Here is a 25,894-nt window from a genome sequence, read left to right on the forward strand (position 1 = left end):
GTCACTTTACCCTGGATATGCTGCTTCTGCTCTCCCAACAATGGATGGAGGTACTCAATGCCGGACATGAAATCCGAGCCGTATCCCTGGACATATCACGTGCTTTTGACATGGTCTGGCACCCTGCCCTGCTCACCAAACTCTCTTCCTATGGTATCAAAGGCCATCTCCACTCATGGCTCACATACTTCCTCTCCTGTTGCAGTCAACGTGTGGCCATATATTGAGTTCTTTCATCCCCCCTTCCTGTCCAGGCTGGAGTTCCTCAAGGTAGCGTTCTGGGCCCTGTTCTTTTTCTGGTTTTCACCAATGATCTCTCCGACTCTCTGGAAACTCCTCTTTATCTCTTTGCTGATGACTCCACCCTCTGCCGTACCATCGTTCATCCATCAGACTGCCATGCAGCAGCTTCTTCGCTCACTGCAGATCTGGATAAAATCACAATCTGGTCCAACACGTGGAACATGTCTTTCAATCCGGACAAATCTCACACTCTCACTATGTCTCTCTGAAAGGACCGTTTGGAAACCCCCCCATCCACTTTCTCAACAACCCTCTGGAAGAAGTCCTTTCTTTCAAGCTTCTGGGTCTCATGATCTGCCATGATCTTTCCTGGGAAAGCCACATTTCAAACCTGCCCTCCAAAGCCAAAGCAATAAAACAAAGTCGATTTATTGGTTTGTTCAAGCAACTAGAAACACCCCCTCCCTTAGGCAGCCTGGGGGGTGTGGAGAAGAGGATAGTGGGGGTGGGGGGGGTAGGGAAATATATATTTTGTGCCCTGGCTAAGAATTCCCCCTGACTGCAGCAGGGGTCCGTAAACCACTTGCACTGTGGCATGTGTATAGGAGAAACTCGTAATTCATCTTCCCCCCCTCCCCCACCCCCCCCGTGTGGGGGTGGGGATTTGGGCTCATGACCTGACCCTGGGCACTACCAACGCATGTGCAAAATTTGTTGGAGATCGGGCCAGCACTTTTGTTTTTCCTTTGATTTTCAGATGTACATACACACACATACATACATACATACATACATACATACATACAGAGAAGTGCCTTAATTTAATATAGTGGGATTCTGTATAGGACTGAAATGCACAACAAGGTTCTGTTTTGGTCTTTAGGAGGTTTATTTTACTGACAAGAGGAGAGTAAGTCCCTTGCAGATGTTATTTCCCCTCTGTCATCTCTCCTAATTTTCCGAATGATAGAAAATACCCATTCTTCTCCAGCATTAGAACCTGCTAAACAATGAGCATTACTTTCCTGATCTTCGCAAGTCTGGTGAATCGTTCACTGTCCATCCCTGTAAGATTCACATCAGCCAAATGACTCCAAATTATATACATTCTGTGGAACACCAGACTCAGTGGTGTAATCGTGAAAGCATCCATGCTGAGTCTAGGAAGTCGACGGTTCAAATCCAGGCCGAATCATACAAAAGACTTCAAAAATGGTACATGCTGCTTCCTTGCTTGACATTCAGCATTGAAAAGGTAAAGAGCATAGACAATCGCAGAGGTTGGCATCAATGAGATGGAGGAAATACTCCTTCTTGGGAAATGCCCCGCTGAGCGAGGTGAGAAAAGCAGCACCATTGTTGCAATGTTGCTGGTACGCAGAGTATCCCAGACCAAGGAGTCATGGCACTTCCCCAAGCTCAGTGGCTGTGTTGTATTGTTTAACAGTCTTGTGTTGTGTCATGTATGTTTGTCTGTATGTCTATGTGTGTGACAGCTCCACTATGAGCCTGAGGTCATGTAAAAAAAAAAAAAAAAAAAAAAAAAAAACTCGCTGGTCAGTCTTCACCAGCTTCAGAGCAGACGGCATCATTGCACACATTATTTGGTATATATTCCCTGAAACAAAGCTTGTTAATCAAAAAAACTGTTCATTGACCGAGTCAAGTACATACTTCATCAGTGAAACACAGCAGCTTAGGGTACCATGGAATGAAGGTGAGCACCATTGATATGTTACACGCCTCATTGCTGAAATCAACAAACTGACTGTCCCTGAAAAGTGGCTTGTGAAGAGGAAACCACATCTTACTGCTGCTGCACGGAGGTTTTTCATGGAAGAATAAAATATCTTCACATCTTTACCTTCAATGTCACCACCCTCAAGCTTTTCACAGATCTTTGATGATGTGACAATCTCAATGAACAACTTTGAGTCATCAAGCTGGTTCTCATGGTTGTTTTTGTCAATGCTACTCACTGGGTCCCTCCTGGACACAACCCTTTGCTCAATGACTTTCCCATCAGAATGTCTCTTTACATTATGTGATCCTTGATGAAAGATGTTCACATATTTGTGATAAACCTTTCAGAAGAAATGATCCTTTGAACTTGACAAAAATTATACATTTTCTTGTTTTTTTTTTCTAACTACTGTTTTGATGGCTATCATACCGTAGAGTGCAAACAACCGGTGGTGATTTTTCTGATGTTTCAAGAAATCACCCAAATGGTGGTGGGGTACTCACATGTGACATGATTGCAAGGATCAAAACTGACAAAAATCACTTTGAAAAATGTGGCCAAAAAAATCCTCAGCAATGGCTCGGGGTTAGGGGTTAGTCAATGTCTTTATATATTATTGTCGATTAATGTCCCCAGTAGTCAACTACTGCTGGTACGGATGGGGAAGAGAGAGGAAGGCAAGGAGAGTGGAAAGGTTGAAGGGGTTAGGTAGGAGGAAAAGAAGTACACCTTGATTGAGATGGGAAGATTGTGTGAGGAGGGATATCAATAAGGTGGGGGTGATTGGAGTGGAAAGAGTTGGCTAGGGCCAAAGAGAAGTAGAGGAGTATCGTAGTCAAATCAGGGCAGAAGATTGGTACCATTGGACCCCACCCCTTATTAAAGGAAGATAAGGAGAAGAAGACTGTCTTCACCATGCATGTGTTGTATGCATAAGTTCCTCCATGAGCTTTAGAAAAGGAAAAAAAAATCAATCCTTGGTGACTCGATCGCCTTTGTGGCTATGTGCAAGTTGCAAAGCACCTCGTCTATCGTGGAAAGCATTCATGGAATTGTCAAAGCAACTTGCAGCTCTGAATTCACAATAAATAAATAAAAATCTACATTTACATTTACTTAGAATCTCATTGCCAATTGGGGCCTATGTCTCAAAGATGGCATGGCTCGGGGACAATATTATCATTATCAAGAATAATTTATTATTAATAAAGAATAATCTGCTCAGTACAAGGCAATAAAAGTTGTAAAAAGCAAATAAAATGCCTTCCAAGTTTATGTTAGAAACCTTTTCATGTTCTGTATATTTCATATTTATTTGCAGGAGTAACATTTGGCAAATAACAGTTATAGCCGTCACTGTGAAGACTCTCGTCTTATACATAATGTGGGGGGGGGGGGGGAGGGGTGGAGGAAGGGGAGGTAGAGTTGTGGTACAACACCAGTTCCACTCCCTGATTATTTGTGATATTCACTGTGCTACCATTCCAGGCTAACAGGATATTCTGACCTAGATATAAACTGTCATTCTAGTGTTTTGCAGGCAAGGCGAGGCATCAATGCATGTACCATACCATGGATGGATGTTAAACTGAGTGTCACGTTTACCAGCAATAGTTGGCGAATGTTCAAGATCCCACCGTGTCCTTCCTATAGAATAAGCGAGCTATCCTCAACACCCTGGCTAAATTACAAATTCCTGCTCTAACCTACAGGGGGCAATGGAACAGCAACACCACAATGCCCCTGCAAGAACTGATGCAAACCTGCAGCCACATGCTGCATATGAACAAACAATCCGTCCAATAACTGTCATCGGAATGAGGTCCATTTTTAGGCAACCACATGAGAATTACTACACATATAGACCTTTCAAATTATGACCCGTGGGAATAAAGTAAGCGATAAGAGTTCAAGTGATAATTCACCAAAGTCTGTATTCATCAACAACATGTGCTTACTGTGTAGGAACTCTTAAAAGAAATGTTGCAAAGTTGGTGAAAACTGGAGTTAAAAGTAATTTTAAAAACAAGAATGGAACCCATATTTGCTTTCAAATTACTCAAAGGATACAACGAGCACAGCTCAAGGCCAAAGAATTCCTCAACAAAGCTTTTGTCTTGAGGCTTCTGAAAAACATCACCAGTTGTTTGTGTTAAGAGAAACATCCAGCAAAACAAATATGGTGGACAACAAAATGAATGATGTAAATTGTAAAATATTGTGGAAATTGCTTCTCAGGGTTAACAATGTACAGTCCAGTAAAGCATTGGGATTGTCATGCTTGTACTCTTTGTGAATGTCTTTACAGATGTTGAAGAAATCTGGGAAGGGTTTAAAACAGCAAAAGCCTTACCTTGGGCAGCCTTTCATGGTTGCATTATGCATCTTATTCTGCAAGAAGGGCATGGGAGGAGTCGATATATATATATATATATATATATATATATATATATATATATATATATATATATATATATATATATATATATATATATATATATATATATATATATATATTGTTGTGGTTGACGAAATTCGCACACCACCATTCAGGTCCCGTAGGTGAGATATCTCTGTAAGTATATGTGTAGTTAGCCGAAACCCGTTGTTTAGAGGGAATAAATGTCATTCATTCGGGCTGCGACCCTTTTAGATAGCCGTTTTTCTTTTACTATCATTATTTTGGACCAACCGCCATTACTACCACCACAACCACCACCAACCGCATTTCGACAACCACAGCCACCTTCTCCAGAACCGCCTTCACAACATCCACCTTCTCCACAACCGCTTTCAGATACCAACCACCAACCGCAACGCCGCTTCACAACAACAGCAACGCCAACAGCCACGACCTTTACCGTCACAACTCGCCCTCGCAACCATCGCATCACCGCCATTCCCGCGCCGCTTGTGGGCACCGATACTGGACTCGTACAGGGCGCGCACCGAGCAGCGGGTGCAAAAACACCAGCCTTTCCGAGAAATCGGATCAAGAATGATTCACGCCCACTTCTGTTCCGTCCTATCAGCGAGCGTGGGGCGATTTGGCCCCGCCTCCAGGCGCGTCGGAGTATAATCGCTATATGCAGATTCGCGGATCAAGAATGATTCACGCCCACTTTTCCTCCGTCCAATGGGGGAGCGTGGCTCCGCCCCCGAGCCGTTCCTGATCCAAAAATCTGCATACGATTTCTCCTGTCGGACTATAAAGCGCCGAGCGCGGGGCGGATTTAGAGAGTTGAGAAGAGAAAAGAGTTGGAGAGTTGTGGCGGCGGCGAAATCAGTCGAGAGAGTGTCTGTCGGGGTCCGGAGAGGCTGGAGAAGCCAAGAAGCTTTGTGGAGGTCTGTGCTCGTGTCAGAGTCGGGGAGCTGCGGAGAGGGGAGGCCGGGAACGCGGTCGAGGTCGCAGTGGCGTCGCTCGTCGCGGGACCCAAGCCAGCCAGATATCCTCCACCCCCCGAGCATCAACAACCCCCCCTGTTTCCCCCCGCGCTGAGATAGTGTGAGAAGGGGGCCCCGTTCCCACCCCATTCCAGGAGTGCCAGCGAGGCCCGCGGAGTCGGGGCGCCGCCGCCATTTTGCGGCTCATCACCAGACGGGTAGGCTCGACGCGGTCTCAGCCCCAGGCCCGTCTGCCCCCTTATCATTGAGGGTGGCCCCTTTTTCTTTTGCTTTGGAGTATATGTGTTGTCGGCGCCGTCTGTGAAGTAAAACTGTGTAAGTGTTGCCGTGTGCTCGCGTAGTCGGTAGTAAATCTGCATTGTGTTTCTTTTGTTGCATTTGCTTTTTGTGCAGAATTGTTGTGTTACTTTTACATTTGCTTTTGGTGCATAATTGTGGTAATTGTATATGTGTGCTTTCCGTTTGCCGTGGAATAAATGTGCTTTATGTTGAACTGTTTCTCCCGTTTCGCTTCGTCTTTTCTCTAATTGAATCTCCATCTTACTTCACGTAAAGGGTTGGTCGTGGGCTAAATACGCCCGATAATTAATCGGAACCGTCGAGGTTGACGATAACACCGCTCGGTTATCCCGATAGTACGGAACGGTTCGCTTAAAGTGGCCCGTGTCCAAAGTCGACCTGCGGCGAGGTGCGATCGCCCGGTCTACCCTCCGTGTGGGTACTTAGGTAGGTCGAATTTGGCGAACAACCCTATCCCACGCGGGGGGGCGATTGGCACGATCGTGGTGAGGCCGAACGGCCCACCCGTGACTAGTTCCCGGCGTTAGTCCGAGAGGGTCACGACGGGATTGTCCGTCCGGTGGGCGACATGCCGCGATTCGAGAAAAACGGATCAAAAACGACTCACGCCCACTTCTGTTCCGTCCTATCTGCGAGCTGGGGCGATTTGGCCCCGCCTCCAGGGCGTTGGAGTGAGGACGCTATATGCAAATTCATGGATCAAAAAGCATTCACGCCCACTTTTCCTCGGTCCAATGGGGAGCCAGTTGGAGGTGAAGGGTCGGAGGTAAAGGGTCAAAGGTGGGGGAGCGAAGCCACGGGGGATATAAACGGCTGCGTTCGTCAGTCAGAGCAGTTCAGTGGGCAGTTGTGAGTTCAGAGTGAAAAGTTGAGAGTGGTGCGTTGGAACGAGTTGTCGGTGGAGCTGGGAAGAAGAGTCAGAGTTCGGAGGGGAGAAGTCAAGAGTGAAGAGTTAGGACGAGCCAAGAGAGGAGACGGAGAGGGCGATTAGACGGAGCTGTGGAGAGGTGGCGGCGGCGAAGGCGGACGAGGGGGTGCTCGCGTCGGTGCCGGGAGCTGCAGAGGGAGAGGCCAGCAACGCGACCGAGGTCGAGGAGGAGACGCTCGTCGCGGGACCCGAGACAGGGTGATATCCTCCTCCCCCCGAGCATCAACAACCCCCTCCTGTTTCCCCCCGCGCTGAGATAGTGCGACAAGGGGGCCCCTTTCCCACCCCCTACCAGACACTGTCCGCGAGGCCTGCGGAGTTGAGGCGCCACCGCCGCTCTGCGTCTCATCATCAGACGGGTAGGCCCGACACGGTCTCGGCCCCAGGCCCGCCTCATCCTGGAGGGTGGTTCTTTTCTTTTGCTTTGGGTATACGTGTTGTCGGCGCCGTCTGTGAAGTAAAATTGTATAAGTGTTGCCGTGTGCTCGGTAGTCGGATAGCTCTGCATTGTGTTTCTCTTTTATATTTGCTTTTTGTGTAATATTGTGTTTCTTCTCCTTTTACATGTGCTTATGGTGTAATTGTAGATGTGTGCTTCCCGTTCATCGCGAAATAAATGTGAGTTATGTTGAACTGTTTTCCCGCTTCGCTTCGTCTTTTCTTTCATTGAATCTCCATCTTGCTTCACGTAAAGGGTTGGTCGTGGGCTAAAACGCCCGATAATTAATCGAACCGTCGAGGCCGACGAATAACACCGCTCGGTTATCCCGATAGTACGGAACGGGTCGCTTAAAGTGGCCCGTGTCCGAAGTCGACCTGCGGCGAGGTGGGATCGCCCGGTCTACCCTCCGTGTGGGTACTTAGGTAGGTCGAATTTGGCGAGCAACCCTATCCCACGCGGGGGCCGATTGGCACGATCGTGGTGAGACCGAAAGGTCCACCCGTGACTGGTTCCCGGCTTTAGTCCGAGAGGGTCACGACTGGATTGTCCGTCCGGTGGGCGACGTGCCGCGATTCGAGTTACGTGGCCGTCCGCACGCCGGCGGGCGCGAATCCGCAACACTGGTGTCAGGTCGTGCGATATAAACTCATCGCCCTCCTCGCGGCACTGGTATCGGAGAACGGGAAAACGGGCTCTCCTGTCTCCAGCTAAATTCACGGGAATCGGCCCAGGGGTGAGAGAAGCGACCCCCGATTCCCTCCAAATTACGAGCGAGCTAAATTAACCCTTTAAGAGAAGCAAGATGGCGTCTCAAGGCGAGCGGGAGCCGGGGGTATTAGAAATGGATGTAGAATGTGTAGAATCCATGGCTCAGGATGAAATCCCCGTGCAGGAAATGTTGGTTGTACAGGAAAACGAACTCGCCCAACTGAACCCAGAGCCCGAAATGGGTGCGGCAGCGGCCGCGGTGTATGACACCTCCCCTCCCCCTCTCCACCAAAACCCTTCCCCAACCCCTGCCGAAACGGCTCACCCAAGCGCACCCGACACCCGACATATTAACCATGCTGGCACAAAAGATGGATGCGAATGCACAAAAGATGGATACAAACACAAATGAAATGAAAAACGAAATGAAAGGCATGAACAAAAAGATGGATACAAATACAAATGAAATGAAAAACGAAATAAAAGGAATGAACGAAAAGATGGATGCGAATACACAGCAAATGAACAAGCAAATGAGGGAAGAAACTAAAAAGCTGCAGGGTGAGACGCGGAACATGGGCCGATGCCTGCAAGCGGGCATGAAGGCCGTTAGCAGGGAGCTTAAAATGGCGACTCCACGTGTAGGAGCGAACGAACTGGGAGGGGGTGCGACGGTGACCGAAAGGGAAAAATTAAATGGGGAGACCAAAACGTGTGAGACGAGACACGAGGTGACGACAAAGGAAATAAAAATAGTGGAGACAAGGGAGGAAGAGGTGACTGAGTTGGCAGAGACACGGGAGATGGGAACGATAGAGGGAAGACTGCACGATGAAGACGGGGTAAGTGCACACACACACACGGAGGTAGTGGAGGACAATGGGGGTGAGCTGGTGGACTGGGTGGAGGCCCGGTGCGAGCAGCGGGATAGTCTCCTCCAGGAACGAGGGGAGGGAGTATGCCCCCTTGAGGCGAGTCACGACCAGGTGAGTTCGGTCGTGCTTTGCGAGGTTGAGAGGAGGAGTGCTGTGGACAAGTGCACGGAGAGCTTGGGGGGTATAGAGGCCCCGGAGACCCTTGTGGGGACACGAATCCCCAGTGTGGTTGTCCCTGTGTGTGTGGTGCAAGGCGTGAGTGCGTCCCCGTGTGTGGAAGCGACCCCGTGTGTGAGTGGTGTGGTGGCGATGGTGCCAGAGTACGTGCTTCCCAGCACGCCGTGTGTGGATGAGGCACCGTGTGTGTGGATGAAACGGCCAGTGTGGATGAGGCACCGCGGTTGAGTGCCCCCGCACGGTGTATGAGTGAGGCACGAGTGAGTGGAAGGCCGCGAGTGAATGGAGCACCACGTGTGAGTGGTATGGTTTATGCAAGGGAGACCGTGTGTGTGAGAGAGCGGTATGTGAGGGAGATGTCGGTTGGCATGCGGGAGCACGCAGCCGCGTCTCCCGGTGTGAATGTAATGGAATGGAGTGTGAGCGTCGTAACACGCAGGTGTGCGTGTGTTGAATGGCGACGACGACGGCGACAGAAGAAAGAAAGCCGAGTAGCGGCTGTAGTTGTTTCGGGGACCGTGCCGGGTTCACCCAGCAGTGAGCACGAGGTCCGTGCTGTGCAACGCACGAGGCCCCCACGTGCTCGCTTGCGAGAGTGAAGTCCCGGTCTGGAAACGCCAGCGGTGGATTTGCCGATCCCGCGGACGGACAAAGTTTAGGCAGGATTATGGATTTGGACCGGACGGGTTCTCCACGCGATCGTGTGTGTTAAGCCCCAACGGGCAAAGCACATGTGTTCGCGTGGGGAACCCCTCGAGACGTGGGGCTTTTTTTTTTTTTATGCGCACGGTGACGTCATGGCTGCACGCGGGGTTGGAATCCGGCAGGAGGGGTATCCCTGCCGGATGGTACCGTCCAAGGAGGGACGAGGTACACGTGCAGCTGCATGACGTCACGGGCAGGTGCAAAGTGCGCGAGCTGTGAGTTGCCGCGCTGGTGCTGCGCATGTAAAAAGAAAAAAAAAAAAAAAAAAAAAAAAAAGCAAGCCTCACTTTCGGGTGCACAGGATTCCTGGGCAAGGGGTAGAAGATCCCCTTGACCAGGGCACAGGATGGAAACTAGTTAGGGGGAAGGGTTAGCTTAGTAAGACCGACTTCATGGGGCAGGGGTAAGTCCTCATGGAGTCCGTGGAATGGATTAGTTAGAGGGATTGTCGCGAGATTTAGGTTGGGAAAGTTATTTTAGAGATTTGGAGACAGTGACAGACTTGTGAATGTGTAGAGGGGACGTAGTTTAGCTACGTAGTGTTAAAAGGAACGTGCTGTAGTTTAAGGGACGACGTGGGAGCACGAGTTAGTTAGGGGATGTAGTAAGGAGGATGGCAGAGTTCAGTGGTGTGTGTGTTGAAGAGTTGGTGAGTGAAGTGGAAGCATGTGCTTGGTGAGTGAGTGAGGCCAGCGGGTCTGTGTGAGTGGAGCGAATGGGGAATGCATGGTGCGATGAGTGATTGGGGGGGGAGGAGTGACTCCCGCCCAAGGGACCCCGGGGTCAGTGTAGACTGAGTTAGTGGGTTAGTCAAATTAACAAATATGGAAGTCGTTTTGTTGTTGGTGGGGAAGTAGGCTCGAAACTCGTTTGGAGGGGTGCAGGAGCCCTGTTGACGGGCTGGGAGCGTGGCTGCGAAAAGTGAGTATCGCTGAGTGGGTACCCCGGGCACCAGGCTAGTCGGCCGTAGTAGGCCAAGGGCCCATGGGGGGGCCGGGATAGCGTAGTGGGCACGGGTGCGCCTGCTTGGTGCGGGGGCCCGGGGCGCCATTAGCCGCGTGGGCAGTGTTGTGGGCACAGGTGACCCTCGGAAAGGGGCCTGGGAAGCCAGCCTGCCACGTGTGCGTTTCAGGGGAGGTGCCATGGGGGGCACTCCCCGGTGTTAGGGAGCTGGTAGGCTTGGAGGCAGTGTAGTGCCCGGGGGTGCCATAGCGGGAGAATCGGCAGAGGGTCGTGCCTGCCAAAGGGAGCCACGTGTCCCAGCCATGAGACCGTGTGAGGGCACGGAGAGAAAATTGGGGGGCGAGGCCCGAAATTGTGAGGACACCAACACAGGCGACGGGAATCTGGGTTGTTAGAACCAATAGTTTAAACGAGAGGCGCTTGTTGAAAGCCCCGGGGTAGTTTAACAGTTAAATGGTTAGGGTAGATTAGGAGATGTACCCCTCCGCACCATCCATCCCCTCGCTGTCGTTGTGGGCCGCTGGACCCACTTTGGTTATAGATCGCTGAACTCTGGGGAGGCCATCCTGAGGCTTCGTTGGGCCTCGACACAGGACGTTAGCTCTCCCTTATTCCCCTCCGGGAAGGGAACGTAGGGGTTGGGAGTAGGCTAGGTGACAGGATAGGTTAACCGAACAAGGACAGTAAAGGGGGTTAGGGGACGATTTATAGTGGGGAAGTAAAAATAAAAAAATAAGTTGGGGCTAAATTGGGGTTTGGACAAATTAAGGGAGTGGGTATGGACAGTAACAGGCAAAGGCGATAGGTGGGAGGGAGACAGGTAGGTAGGTCCGAGCCCGCCTTCCGAGTGGCCAGCACCACCGCACTCCCTCCACCAACCTCCACTGAACGGCAAAGGCTGGCCAGCTTCATCTGCTGGCTGCGTTGCTGCAAGGCAAAGGCCGGCCCACTTCATCGGCTGGCCGTGTTTTGCTTCAATACCTGTGCCGGCCACTTCATCTGCTGGCTGTGTAGCTGCAAGGCCTGTGCCGGCCCACTTCATCTGCCGGCTGGCTGTTTTTCTTCAAGGCCTGTGCCGGCCAGTTCGTCTGCCGGCTGTGTTTGCCTGCAGCGGCCTTCTTCTGCGGGCTGTGTTTGCCTGCTACCTTTGCCATGCCATGCCCACTGCCCCTGTTCACCAGCCCCGTTCAATTTTTGCTTTGCCCCCCCTGTTCATTGCCATGTGCGCCAGGATCAGAAAGCAACAGTTTGCAAGCTGCAAGAACTGCCCTGTTGGCAGCTACAACACGGGCCTGCAGTGGCGGCCCGTGCACCGTGTTTGTGTTCATTGCGTGTGCCACTTGAGCTGGCACGGAGACTGCGTTGGTGCAGCCCATGCACCGTTGTGGTTCACTGCGTTCAGTTAAAAAAGGGAAGGCCTTGGACTGCGTGTGAGCAGCCTCCACGTTCCCTGTCACCTGCATTGTTTGAGTCAGAGACTGCATGCGAGCAGCCTGGCTCCCTGCTAACTGCTTTCTTTTTGCAGAGTTCATTGATCCTGGGCCATGGTTTAGTGTAAAATTTGTAAGTTAAGGTTAAGATGTACTGTAAATATGAGTGCGCCCCCGGCATGTTTGTCTTAGCGCCGGCAATTTTATTTAAGTCGTCCGTGTGAGTGAGCTTGTTTAGGTAGTTACTCAGCCCTCAGGTTATTTATTTTGGGGACACGAATACCATGAATGTCGCACTCAGGGATCCGTAGGTAAAATGTACTAGGGGAAAACTACACATGATGGCACACGAAAATTTGACAACTCGGGACGAGTCTGTAAAAAGGGGAGGGGGTAGTGTTGTGGTTGACCAAATTCGCAAACCACCATTCAGGTCCCTTCGGTGAGATATCTCTGTAAGTATATGTGTAGTTAGGCCCAAACCCGTTGTTTCGAGGGAATAAATGTCATTCAGTCGGGCTGCGACTCTTCAGGATAGCCGTTTTTCTTTTACTATCTTTATTTTAGACCAGCCGCCATTACTACCACCACCAACCACGTCTCAACAGCAATCACAACAACAACCACCAACCACAACGCCGCTTCACAACAACCGCTCTGCTCTGCGTCTCATCATCAGACGGGTAGGCCCGACACGGTCTCGGCCCCAGGCCCGCCTCATCCTGGAGGGTGGTTCTTTTCTTTTGCTTTGGGTATACGTGTTGTCGGCGCCGTCTGTGAAGTAAAATTGTATAAGTGTTGCCGTGTGCTCGGTAGTCGGATAGCTCTGCATTGTGTTTCTCTTTTATATTTGCTTTTTGTGTAATATTGTGTTTCTTCTCCTTTTACATGTGCTTTTGGTGTAATTGTATATGTGTGCTTCCCGTTCATTGCGAAATAAATGTGAGTTATGTTGAACTGTTTTCCCGCTTCGCTTCGTCTTTTCTTTCATTGAATCTCCATCTTGCTTCACGTAAAGGGTTGGTCGTGGGCTAAAACGCCCGATAATTAATCGAACCGTCGAGGCCGACGAATAACACCGCTCGGTTATCCCGATAGTACGGAACGGGTCGCTTAAAGTGGCCCGTGTCCGAAGTCGACCTGCGGCGAGGTGCGATCGCCCGGTCTACCCTCCGTGTGGGTACTTAGGTAGGTCGAATTTGGCGAGCAACCCTATCCCACGCGGGGGCCGATTGGCACGATCGTGGTGAGACCGAAAGGTCCACCCGTGACTAGTTCCCGGCGTTAGTCCGAGAGGGTCACGACTGGATTGTCCGTCCGGTGGGCGACGTGCTGCGATTCGAGTTACGCCGGAGCGCGAATCCGCAACAATATATATATATATATATATATATATATATATATATATATATATATATATATATATATATATATATATATATATATATATATATATATATACAATATATATAGATATTCATATACATATATATATATATACATATAAACATACATACATATATATATATATATACATACACATATATATATATATATATATATATATATATATATATATATATATATATATATATATATATATATATATATATATATATATATATATATATATATATAAACATACATACATACATATAAACATACATGTAAATATATATGTTTATATATATATATATATATATATATATATATATATATATATATATATATATATATATATATATATATATATATATATATATACATATATATATATATATATATATATATATATATATATATATATATATATATATATATATATATATATATATATATACACATGTATATATATATATATATATATATATATATATATATATATATATATATATATATATATATATATATATATACACACATGTATATATATATATATATATATATATATATATATATATATATATATAAATATATACATATATAAACATATATATATATATATAGATACAAAATAAATATATACATACATATATATATATATATATATATATATATATATACAGGGTGGCCTGAAAGTCACTTTTCCCCTTCCCAGTGAAGCATTGTTCTTGAACTCTTTCAATATACAGGTTTTATTGTGCAGTACTTACAATAATTAATTTGTCATTTTATCTGTCATGTGCTCCATCATTCTTCTGAGTCAGTGTTTCCGTATACCATAGCAGACGAGGGCAGAGGGGAAGGGACGGAGGGAAGTGCGAGAAATTTATCAGGGGTAAAGTAACTTTCGGGCTTCCCTGAATATATATATATATATATATATATATATATATATATATATATATATATATATATATATATATATATATATATATATATATATATATATATATATATATATATATATATATATATTGTTGTGGTTACCAGATTCGCAAACCACCATTCAGGTCCCTTAGGTGAGGTATCTCGGTAAGTGCATGTGTAGTTAGGCCCAAACCCGTTGTCTAGTGGGAATACATGTCATTTATACGTGCTGCGACTCTTCAGGATAGCCGTTTTTCTTTCACTATCTTTATTTTGGACCAACCGCCATGATCACAACCACAACATCAACCACCGACCACAACCACCGCTTCACCACAACCGCCACGACCTTCACGCACACCTCACAACCGTAGCATCGCCACCGTTCTTGCCCCGCTGTGGGTACCGGTGTTGGACTCATGCAGAACGCGCGTCGAACAGCGTGTACAAAATCACGGATTTTCTGCTTCAAAAACGGATCCAAAACGACACACGCCCACTTTTTGCCGTCCAATCGGTGAGCGAGGGGCGATTTGGCCCCGCCTCCAGAACGATCGATATATGCAAATTTGTGGATCAAAAAGCCTTCACGCCCACTTTTTGTCGGGCCAATGGGGAGCGAGGTGAAAGGTCAAAGGGAGGGGGTCAAAGGCGAAGTTACGGGGGGGATAAAAGGACGGTGTTCGTCAGTCAGGAAGAGAGTCGCGAAGGGGAGAGTCAAAAGAAGAGTCCAGAGTCGGAGAGTCCCGAGGCGGAGAGGCGGAGAGTAGGAGAGTCGGAAGCAGAGGGTCAAGACTTCGCGGGCGGTGGAGCTGCTCGTCGTGTGCGGAACGGAGGGGACGGAGCTGTGGAAAGGCGGCGACACCAGACGAGGGAGGCCGACAGCGCGACCTGGCCGAGGTGGAGACGCTCGTCGCACATAATAAAGATCCTCTATACCCCGAGCATCAGCAACCCCCTCCTGTTTCCCCCCGCGCTGAGATAGTGCGACCAAGGGGGCCCCGTTCCCACCCCCTGCCAGGCACTGTCCACGAGGCCCGCGGGTTGCGGGGCCATCGCCGCTCCGCGTCTCATCACCAGACGGGTAGGCCCGACCCGGTCTCGGCCTCAGGCCTACCCCATTCTTGGGGGATTTCTTTTCCTTGGTTTTGGGTATGTGTTGTCGGCGCCGTCTGTGAAGTAGAATTGTATAAGTGTTGCCGTGTGCTCGGTAGTCGGTATTAGCTCTGCACTGTGTTTTCACTTTTATGTTTGCTTTTTGTGTAAATGGAAGTGTGTTTTCTTTTTTTTGTGTGCATTTGGTGGAATTGCATTTGTGTGCTTCCCGTGTGCCGAGAATAAATGTGCTTTATTGTTGAACTGTTCTCCCGCTTCGCTTCGTCTTTTCCCCCATTGAACCCTCATCTTGCTTCACGTAAAGGGTTGGTAGTGGGCTGAGTACGCCCGATAATTAATCGAACCGTCGAGGTCGACGATAACACCGCTCGGTTATTCTGATAGTACGGAACGGGTCGCTTAAGTGGCCCGTGTCCGAAGTCGACCTGCGGCGAGGTGCGATCGCCCGGTCTACCCTCCGCGTGGGTACTTAGGTAGTTCGAATTTGGCGAGCAACCCTATCCCACGCGGGGGCTGATTGGCTCGATCGCGGTGAGACCGAAAGGTCCACCCGTGACTGGTTCCCGGCGTTAGTCCGAGAGGGTCACGACTGGATTGTCCGTCCGGTGGGCGACGTGCCGCGATTCGAGTTACGTGGCCGTCGCACGCCGGCGGGCGCGAAGACCGCAACACTGGTGTCAGGTCGTGCGATACAAATCCATCGCCCTCCTCGCGGCACTGGTATCGGAGAACAGGAAAACGGGCTCTCCTGTCTCCGGCTAAATTCACGGGAATCGGTCCAGGGGTGAGAGAAGCGACCCCCGATTCCCTCCAAATTACGAGCGAGCGAAATTAACCCTTCACGAGAAGCAAGATGGCGTCTCAAGGCGAGCGGGAGCCGGGGGTATTAGAAATGTATATGTGTAATAATGTAGAGTCCATGGTCCAGGATGGAATCCCCGAGCAGGAAATGTTGATTGTGCAGGAACACGGACTCGCCCAACTGAACCCAGGGCCCGAGGTGGGTGCGGCAGCGGCCGCGGTGTATGACACCTCCCCCCCCCTCTCCACCAAGACCCTTCCCCAACCCTTGCCGAAACGGCTCAGCTGAGTGCATCCAACATGGCCCAGCTATGCGCCATGCTGGCGGCAATGAACAAACAAATGAATGAAGTGAAAACGACGATGGATACAAATACAAATGAAATGAAAGGCATGAACAAACAAATGAACGAAAAGATGGATACAAATACAAATGAAGTGAAAACGACGATGGATGCGAATACACAGCAAATGAGGGAAGAAATGAAAGAGCTGCGGGGTGAGACGCAGAACATGGGCCGATGCCTGCAGGCGGGCATGAAGGCCGTGACCAGGGAGCTGGGAATGGCGACTTCACGTGTGGGAGCAAACGAGCTGGGTGGGGGTGCAACGGCTGACAGGCCCGCGGTGGAGGCGGGTGAAAAAATAATTCGTGGAACGTGTTGGGCGAGGGTCGTGACGATGACCGAAAGGGAAAAATTAAATGGGGAGACCAAAACGTGTGAGACGAGACACGAGGTGACGACAAAGGAAATAATAATAGTTGAGACAAGGGAGGTAAAGGGTGAAGAGTTGGCAGTGACGGTAGCCGGGAAGGGAACGACAGAGGAGAGACTGCACGAGGAAGACGGGGTAAGTGACGCGCACACACACACGGAGGTCGTGGAGGACAATGGGGGTGAGCTCGCGGAGCGTGTAGGGACCCGGTGCGAGCAGCGGGATGGCCTCCTCCAGGAACGAGGGGAGGGAGTATGCCCCCTTGAGGCGAGTCACGACCAGGTGAGTTCGGTCGTGCTTTGCGAGGTTGAGGGGACGAGTGCTGTGGACGGGTGCACGGAGAGCTTGGGGGGTGTAGAGGCCCCGGAGACCCTTGTGGGGACACAAATCCCCAGTGTGGTTGTCCCTGTGTGTGTGGTGCAAGGCGTGAGTGCGTCCCCGTGTGTGGAAGCGACCCCGTGTGTGAGTGGTGTGGTGGCGATGGTGCTGGAGTGCGTGCTTCCCAGCACGCCGTGTTTGGATGAGGCACCGTGTGTGGATGAGGAACCGTGTGTGGAAGAGGCCGTGTGTGTGAGTGAAACGGCCAGTATGAGTGAGGAACCGCGGGTGAGTGCCCCCACGTGTGTGGATGAGGAACCGCGGTTAAGTGCCCCCGCGTGTATGAGTGAGGCCGTGTGTGTGAGTGAAACGGCCAGTGTGAGTGAGGCACCGCGGGTGAGTGCCCCCGCGCGAGTGAATGGAGCACCACGTGTGAGTAGTATGGTTTGTGTGAGTAGTGAGGCACGCGTGAGTGAACGGCCGTGTGCAAGGTCGCTGTGTGCCAGGGAGACCGTGTGTGTGAGAGAGCGGTATGAGAGGGAGATGTCGGTTGGCATGCGGGAGCACGCAGCCGCGTCTCCCCGTGTGAATGTGATGGTGTGGACTGGGTGCGTCGTGACACGCAGGTATGCGTGTGTGGAATGGAGACGAAGACAGCGACATGAGAAGAAAGAAAGCCGAGTAGCGGCTGTAGTTGTTTCGAGGACCGTGCCGGGTTCACCCAGCAGTGAGCACGAGGTTCGTGCTGTGCAACGCACGAGACCACCACGTGCTCGCTTGCGAGAGTGAAGTCCCGGTCCGGAAACGCACGCGGTGGATTTGCCGATCCCGCGGACGGACAAAGTTTAGGCAGGTAAATGGATTTGGACCGGACGGGTTCTCCACGCGATCGTGTGTGTTAAGCTCCAACGGGCAAAGCACATGTGTTCGCGTGGGGAACCCCTCGAGACGTGTGGCTTGTGTTTTTTTTTTATGCGCACGGTGACGTCATGGCTGCACGTGGGGTTGGAATCCGGCAGGAGGGGTATCTCTGCCGGATGGTCCCGTCCAAGGAGGGACGAGGAACACGTGCAGCTGCATGACGTCACGGGCAGGTGCAAAGTGCGCGAGCTCTGAGTTGCCGCGCTGGCGCTGCGCATGTAAAGAAAAAAAAAAAAAAGGAACAAGCCTCACTTTCGGGTACACAGGATTCCTGGGCAAGGGGTGGAAGACCTCCTTGGCCTGGGCACAGGATGGAAACGAGTTAGGGGGAAGGGTTAGCTTAGCTAGACCGACTTCATGGGGCAGGGGTAAGTCCTCATGGAGTCCGTGGAATGGATTAGTTAGAGGGATTGTAGCCAGATTTAGGTTGGGAAATAAAATGATTTATTTGAAGACAGAGACAGACTTTGGATGTGTAGTGGGGACGTAGCTTAGCTACGTAGTGTTAAAAGGAACGTGCTACTAGTTTAAGGGACGACGTGGGAGCACGAGTTAGTTAGGGGATGTAGTTAGAAGAATGGTAGAGTTCAGTGGTGTGTGTGTTGAAGAGTTGGTGAGTTATGAGGTGAAGACATGTTGAGTGAGGTGGAAGCATGTGCTTGGTGAGTGAGTGAGGCCAGCGGGTCTGTGTGTGTGGAGTGAATGGGGAATGCATGGTGCGATGAGTGATTGGGGGGAGGAGTGACTCCCGCCCAAGGGACCCCGGGGTCAGAGTAAAGTGAGTTAGGGGGTTAGTCAAATTGAAAAATGGAGGTCGTTTTGCTGTTGGTGGGAAAGTAGGCTCGAGACCCATTTGGAGGGGTGCAGGAGCCCTGTTGACGGGCTTGGGAGCGTGGCTGCGAAAGGTGAGTATCGCTGAGTGGGTACCCCGGGCACCAGGCTAGTCGGCCGCGGTAGGCCATGGGCCCATGGGGGGCCGGGATAGATTAGTGGGCACGGGTGCGCCTGCTTGGTGCGGGGGCCCGGGGCGCCATTAGCCGCGTGGGCAGTGCAGTGGGCACGGGTGACCCTCGGAAAGGGGCCCGGGAGGCCGGCCTGCCACGTGTGCGTTTCAGGGGAGGTGCCATGGGGGGCACTCCCCGGTATTAGGGAGCTGGTAGGCTCGGAGGCAGTGTAGTGCCCGGGGTGCCATAGCGGGAGATTCGGCGGAGGGTCGTGCCTGCCAAAGGGAGCCACGTGTCCCAGCCAGGAGACCGTGTGAGGGCACGGAGAGAAAATTGGGGGGCGAGGCCCGAAATTGTGAGGACACCAACACAGGCGACGGGAATCTGGGTTGTTAGAACCAATAGTTTAAGCGAGAGGCGCTTGTTGAAAGCCCCGGGGTAGTTTAGCAGTTAAATGGTTAGGGTAGATTAGGAGATGTACCCCTCCGCACCATCCATCCCCTCGCTGTCGTTGTGGGCCGCTGGACCCACTTTGGGTTAAGATCGCCGAACTCTGGGGAGGCCATTCTGAGGCTTCGTTGGGCCTCGACACAGGACGTTAGCTCTCCCTTATTCCCCTCTGGGAAGGGAACGTAGGGGTTGGGAGTAGGCTAGGTGACAGAATAGGTCAGCCGAACAAGGACGATAAAGGGGGTTAGGGGACGATTTATAGTGGGGAAGTAAAAATAAAAACAATAAAAAAATAAGTTGGGGCTAAATTGGGGTTTGACAAATTAAGGGAGTGGGTATGTACAGTGACAGGCAAAGGCGATAGGTTGGGAGGGAGACAGGTAGGTAGGTCCGAGCCCGCCTTCCAAGTGGCCAGCACCACCGCACTCCCTCCACCAACTTCCACTGACGGCAAAAGCTGGCCAGCTTCATCTGCTGGCTGTGTTACTGCAAGGCCTGTGCCGGCCAGTTCATCTGCTGGCTGTTTTTCTTCGAGGCCTGTGCCGGCCTGGTTCTGCCGGCTGTGTTTGCCTGCTGCCTTTGCCATGCCATGCCCACTGCCCCTGTTCACCAGCCCCCGTTCAATTTTTGCTTTGCCCCCCCTGTTCATTTCCATGTGCGCCAGGATCAAGGCAACAGTTTGCAAGCTGCGAGAACTGCCCTGTTGGCAGCTACAACACGGGCCTGCAGTGGCGGCCCGTGCACCGTGTTTCCGTTCATGCATCCATTCGTTGTGTTCATTGCGTGTGCCACTTGAGCTGGCACGGAGACTGCGTTTGTGCAGCCCATGCACCGTCGTGGTTCACTGAGTTCAGTTCAAAAGGGAAGGCCTTGGACTGCGTGTGAGCAGCCAGCCACGTTCCCTGTCACCTGCATTGTTTTGAGCCAGAGACTGCATGCGGGCAGCCTGGCTCCCTGCTAACTGCTTTCTTTTTGCAGAGTTCAATGATCCTGGGCCATGGTTTAGTGTAAAATTTGTAAGTTAAGGTAAGATGTACTGTAAATATGAGTGCGCCCCCGGCATGTATGTCTTAGCGCCGGCAATTTTATTTAAGTCGTCCGTGTGAGTGAGTTTGTTTAGGTAGTTACGCAGCCCTCAGGTTATTTATTTTGGGGACACGAATACCATGAATGTCGCACTCAGGGATCCGTAGGTAAAATGTACTAGGGGAAAACTACACATGATGGCACACGAAAATTTGACGACTCGGGACGAGTCTGTAAAAAGGGAAGGGGGTAGTGTTGTGGTTACCAGATTCGCAAACCACCATTCAGGTCCCTTAGGTGAGGTATCTCGGTAAGTGCATGTGTAGTTAGGCCCAAACCCGTTGTCTAGTGGGAATACATGTCATTTATACGTTCTGCGACTCTTCAGGATAGCCGTTTTTCTTTCACTATCTTTATTTTGGACCAACCGCCATGATCACAACCACAACATCAACCACCGACCACAACCACCGCTTCACCACAACCGCCACGACCTTCACGCACACCTCACAACCGTAGCATCGCCACCGTTCTTGCCCCGCTGTGGGTACCGGTGTTGGACTCATGCAGAACGCGCGTCGAACAGCGTGTACAAAATCACGGATTTTCTGCTTCAAAAACGGATCCAAAACGACACACGCCCACTTTTTGCCGTCCAATCGGTGAGCGAGGGGCGATTTGGCCCCGCCTCCAGAACGATCGATATATGCAAATTTGTGGATCAAAAAGCCTTCACGCCCACTTTTTGTCGGGCCAATGGGGAGCGAGGTGAAAGGTCAAAGGGAGGGGGTCAAAGGCGAAGTTACGGGGGGGATAAAAGGACGGTGTTCGTCAGTCAGGAAGAGAGTCGCGAAGGGGAGAGTCAAAAGAAGAGTCCAGAGTCGGAGAGTCCCGAGGCGGAGAGGCGGAGAGTAGGAGAGTCGGAAGCAGAGGGTCAAGACTTCGCGGGCGGTGGAGCTGCTCGTCGTGTGCGGAACGGAGGGGACGGAGCTGTGGAAAGGCGGCGACACCAGACGAGGGAGGCCGACAGCGCGACCTGGCCGAGGTGGAGACGCTCGTCGCACATAATAAAGATCCTCTATACCCCGAGCATCAGCAACCCCCTCCTGTTTCCCCCCGCGCTGAGATAGTGCGACCAAGGGGGCCCCGTTCCCACCCCCTGCCAGGCACTGTCCACGAGGCCCGCGGGTTGCGGGGCCATCGCCGCTCCGCGTCTCATCACCAGACGGGTAGGCCCGACCCGGTCTCGGCCTCAGGCCTACCCCATTCTTGGGGGATTTCTTTTCCTTGGTTTTGGGTATGTGTTGTCGGCGCCGTCTGTGAAGTAGAATTGTATAAGTGTTGCCGTGTGCTCGGTAGTCGGTATTAGCTCTGCACTGTGTTTTCACTTTTATGTTTGCTTTTTGTGTAAATGGAAGTGTGTTTTCTTTTTTTTGTGTGCATTTGGTGGAATTGCATTTGTGTGCTTCCCGTGTGCCGAGAATAAATGTGCTTTATTGTTGAACTGTTCTCCCGCTTCGCTTCGTCTTTTCCCCCATTGAACCCTCATCTTGCTTCACGTAAAGGGTTGGTAGTGGGCTGAGTACGCCCGATAATTAATCGAACCGTCGAGGTCGACGATAACACCGCTCGGTTATTCTGATAGTACGGAACGGGTCGCTTAAGTGGCCCGTGTCCGAAGTCGACCTGCGGCGAGGTGCGATCGCCCGGTCTACCCTCCGCGTGGGTACTTAGGTAGTTCGAATTTGGCGAGCAACCCTATCCCACGCGGGGGCTGATTGGCTCGATCGCGGTGAGACCGAAAGGTCCACCCGTGACTGGTTCCCGGCGTTAGTCCGAGAGGGTCACGACTGGATTGTCCGTCCGGTGGGCGACGTGCCGCGATTCGAGTTACGTGGCCGTCGCACGCCGGCGGGCGCGAAGACCGCAACAATATATACAGTAGTACCTCTACTTACGAATTTAATTCGTTCTGGGAGTAGTTTCGTAACCTGAAACCTTCGTAAGTAGAGACGCCTTTTGAATGTAAATGCGCTAATCCGTTCCAAGCCCCGCAAAATTCGGACTTTTTTTTTTAATAAACCATAAAAATGCATCAGAACATGAAACAAATACATGTTAAAATTAGATTATCACACAATAGACATAAAACGAGAGGCACATAATGTAAAAAACAAAGAATAAAGGAAATAATAAAAATATTCATTTACCTTTTAACTGCTATTCTCGTTCCTTTTTGGCCTCTGTTTACTGGTCCTTATCTTTTTTCCAAAAAAGGCCCGTCTCGTCACAATTAAAAACTTGCTGTGCAAAGTAGGCTTCATCGATCATCAATTGTTTGAATTTTTGCACAAATTCGCCGGCCGCTTCGTGGTCGGCGCTACATGCCTCGCCATGGCGAAGAACAGAGTGAAGTCCAGTCCTCCTTTTAAACTTCTCGAACCACCCACGCGATGCCTTAAACTCCTGGTGTAGTCCTTGCGCCGAATTTCCCTCGCCTGTATCCTCCTTCACGAGGTCAGTGAAGATGGTGGTTGCCTTTGCGCAAATTATGGCCTCTGTCACTGTGTCACCAGCGATCTCTTTCTCCTTTATCCACACGAGTAACAACCTCTCCATCTCATCGTTCACTGTCGACCTCCTCTTGGAAATGACAGAGAGGCCTTTGGAAGGAGCCGTAGCTTTTAGGGCTTCCTTTTGTTTTATTATCGTGCCGATCGTAGATATATTACGGCCATATTCTTTTGCGAGATCAATCAAACGCATCCCCTTTTCATACCTTTCTATTATCTCTTGCTTTGTTTGTATGGCCAGAAAAACTCTCTTCTTCTTCTTTTCTCCTTGTCCACTATTCTTCATTGCTTTCTTGGGGTCCATTGTGAATAAAAGTTACTGTAATCCACACGCGTACTGTACTGTAACACTGTCCGAGCACTTCGTAGTGGGACCGTAGACTGTATACAGTATAACTATATTTACAGAGCGGGACGGGGACACGAAGAGCATGCTGGGATACACGCATACGCAAAGGGTTGCCAGGCAGATTTTAGGCGATAGCCAATGGCAGAGCAGCTACAAGTTTGTTTACGTTCGGGAAACTCTGGGAGCAGCGAAAAGCAGCGCATACTGTACTGTATTTTTGACTTCGTATCCTGAAACGCCTTCGTAACTAGAGGCAATATTTTCCCGTTCAGGCGCTTCGTAACCTGAATCATTCGTATGTAGCGACATTCGTAAGTAGAGGTACCACTGTGTATATATATATATATATATATATATATATATATATATATATATATATATATATATATATATATATATATATATATATATATATATATATCTATATCCAAGCCAGTGAGGTTTAATTGCTTACGTGAGAGATAATTGGCTATTCCCTACATTAACAGGTGAGATATGTGAGTGGATCTTAGTTAGATGTGTGTGTGCATGCGTGTGCGTGCGCGTGTGCGTGTGCAATATATATATATAGCCTGGTGTTGGCGCAGTGGTTCGGGCAGCGGCTTGGGATCCAAAAGGTCCTGAGTTCAAGCCCCGTTGGGCCACTGAATTAATACACCAGGGGGTTGACTCAGCCTGTCATCCTTCCGAGGTCGGCGAAATGAGTACCAGTGTACTGGGCCGGTGTATACCCCGGTTGAAATAGGTGTATCATATCCCTGTGTCGTAAGAGGTGACCAGGGTTGCGTCAGGAAGGGCATCCGGTGTAAAACCTGTGCCAAATCACTATGCGGATCATACGGATGATCCGCTGTGGCGACCCCTAACGGGAGCAGCCGAAAGAAGAAGAAGAAGAAATATATATATATATATATATATATATATATATATATATATATATATATATATATATATATATATATATATATATATATAGGGGAAGCTATCATGGGTTCCCACCAGACTCCCCGGAATCGCAGGCCTTCGCACACGGATAACTCCGTGATGCAGCGGGTCGCTTACCGACCGTGAACGCCAATAACTCAACCACATGACTAAGGGTCCTCCGTCTAAATCCGTTACCTAAGTATAATCACATGACCTAATTACCGGGGGACATGCCCTCGGTACGCCTTGTCCGAACCGGGTCACCTTACCAGGTCAGATGCAGCCGAGCGACACTGCCAAGGATGTACGGATCGTTGGCAAAAAAAAAACAGATCGTTGGGACTAAAGTGCCGGCTAGAGTAGGATCCGGACCATGCTGGATCAATGAAAGAAAAGACAAAAACGAGCTGGAAACATTTCTACATAAGCATTTATTACAGGCAGGCGAGGAAAAATATGTGGCACAGTGAAGGTAGTTTATTGTTGTGTGTAAGCAAGGATAGAAAGAAATGTGTGGCACGACAATAAAACAAGCAACTTACTAAAGCAGACACAGAGCAGACTTGTCCCGATATAATTCTTCTGCACTCTTAACTTGTCAGGACAGGTGCCATGACACACACACACACACACACACACACACACACACACACACACACACACACACACACACACACACACACACACACACACACACACACACAACCCGATGAAGAGGAGTTCATCTCAAGAAAGGAGAGGAGATGAGGCTAATGGTCTTGTAATACCTTGCATCGTTGACCGACCATGTTACTCAGTACGTTTTGGGGGACGCTCTGCCGAGCCATCCCAGTTCGAGGGTTGGCGCATTGTCTCCTGTTTGATTACAATGTCGGCGCAGCACGTGGACCCATCCAGAGAAAGGACGAGGCCATCAGGCGTGAGGAAGGTCGGTAGGCGGTTCCAGCGGCGAGTGGGTGGAGAAGGCGGAGAAAAGCAGGCGGAGTCAGGCAGATGGGTGAAGAAGGTGGGTGGGTGCAGCCAGCAGTGAGGGAGTGGAGATTCCAGAGAAGGCGGAGAAGGTGGGTGGGTGGAGCCAGCGGCGAAAGGCAGCCGGGATCAGTTGGGTGGGCGGAGCCAGCGAGGACTACGTGAAGAAGAAGTCGGCGTGAAGCAGGCGCACGCAGACACTGATCCAAAGCCAGGCAAAGAAGATGAGGATGACCACAACTCGACCCTGCTGACAGCTTCGTGATCCGTCATTTATAGGCCCTGCGGTGCAGGGCAGGGGGCCGCCCCGAAGCGATGCGTCGTCACCCGAATCGGGTGATCCCATTGGGCCCCGGCCACCACACGACCCGGCGCCATGGCCAGAAGTGGCCTCACTGCTGCATCGGGCAATATCTCGCCGAGCTGTGGAATCATCTCGCTCCGAACCCTACGATATGAATCGCCTTGTACTAAACTCCCGGGCCGTGCTCCGGCGACTGGCCGAGGGCCGCGCCGGTTAGGGCCATGCCAGCTCGGGCACCCCCGGCGCGCT

At 50.3% G+C, this 25,894-nt stretch overlaps 1 protein-coding gene across 5 annotated transcripts in view; it reads right to left on the reverse strand.

The window, feature by feature from the left end:
- LOC147019399 (ubiquitin carboxyl-terminal hydrolase 14-like) overlaps positions 1-25,894 on the reverse strand; it is a 203,105-nt gene that overhangs the window by 73,276 nt on the left and 103,935 nt on the right. For all 5 annotated transcript variants that reach the window (XM_085893825.1, XM_085893823.1, XM_085893822.1 and 2 more), the window contains one exon: positions 4,058-4,113. In XM_085893825.1, coding sequence (XP_085749951.1) covers positions 4,058-4,113 — 56 coding nt within the window. The remainder of the gene's footprint in view (positions 1-4,057; positions 4,114-25,894) is intronic.

The sequence above is a fragment of the Eptatretus burgeri genome, chromosome 9 (assembly GCF_056783735.1).
Source record: "Eptatretus burgeri isolate ZD-2024b chromosome 9, Ebu_testis_v1, whole genome shotgun sequence".
Classification (NCBI taxonomy): Eukaryota; Metazoa; Chordata; class Myxini; order Myxiniformes; family Myxinidae; genus Eptatretus; species Eptatretus burgeri.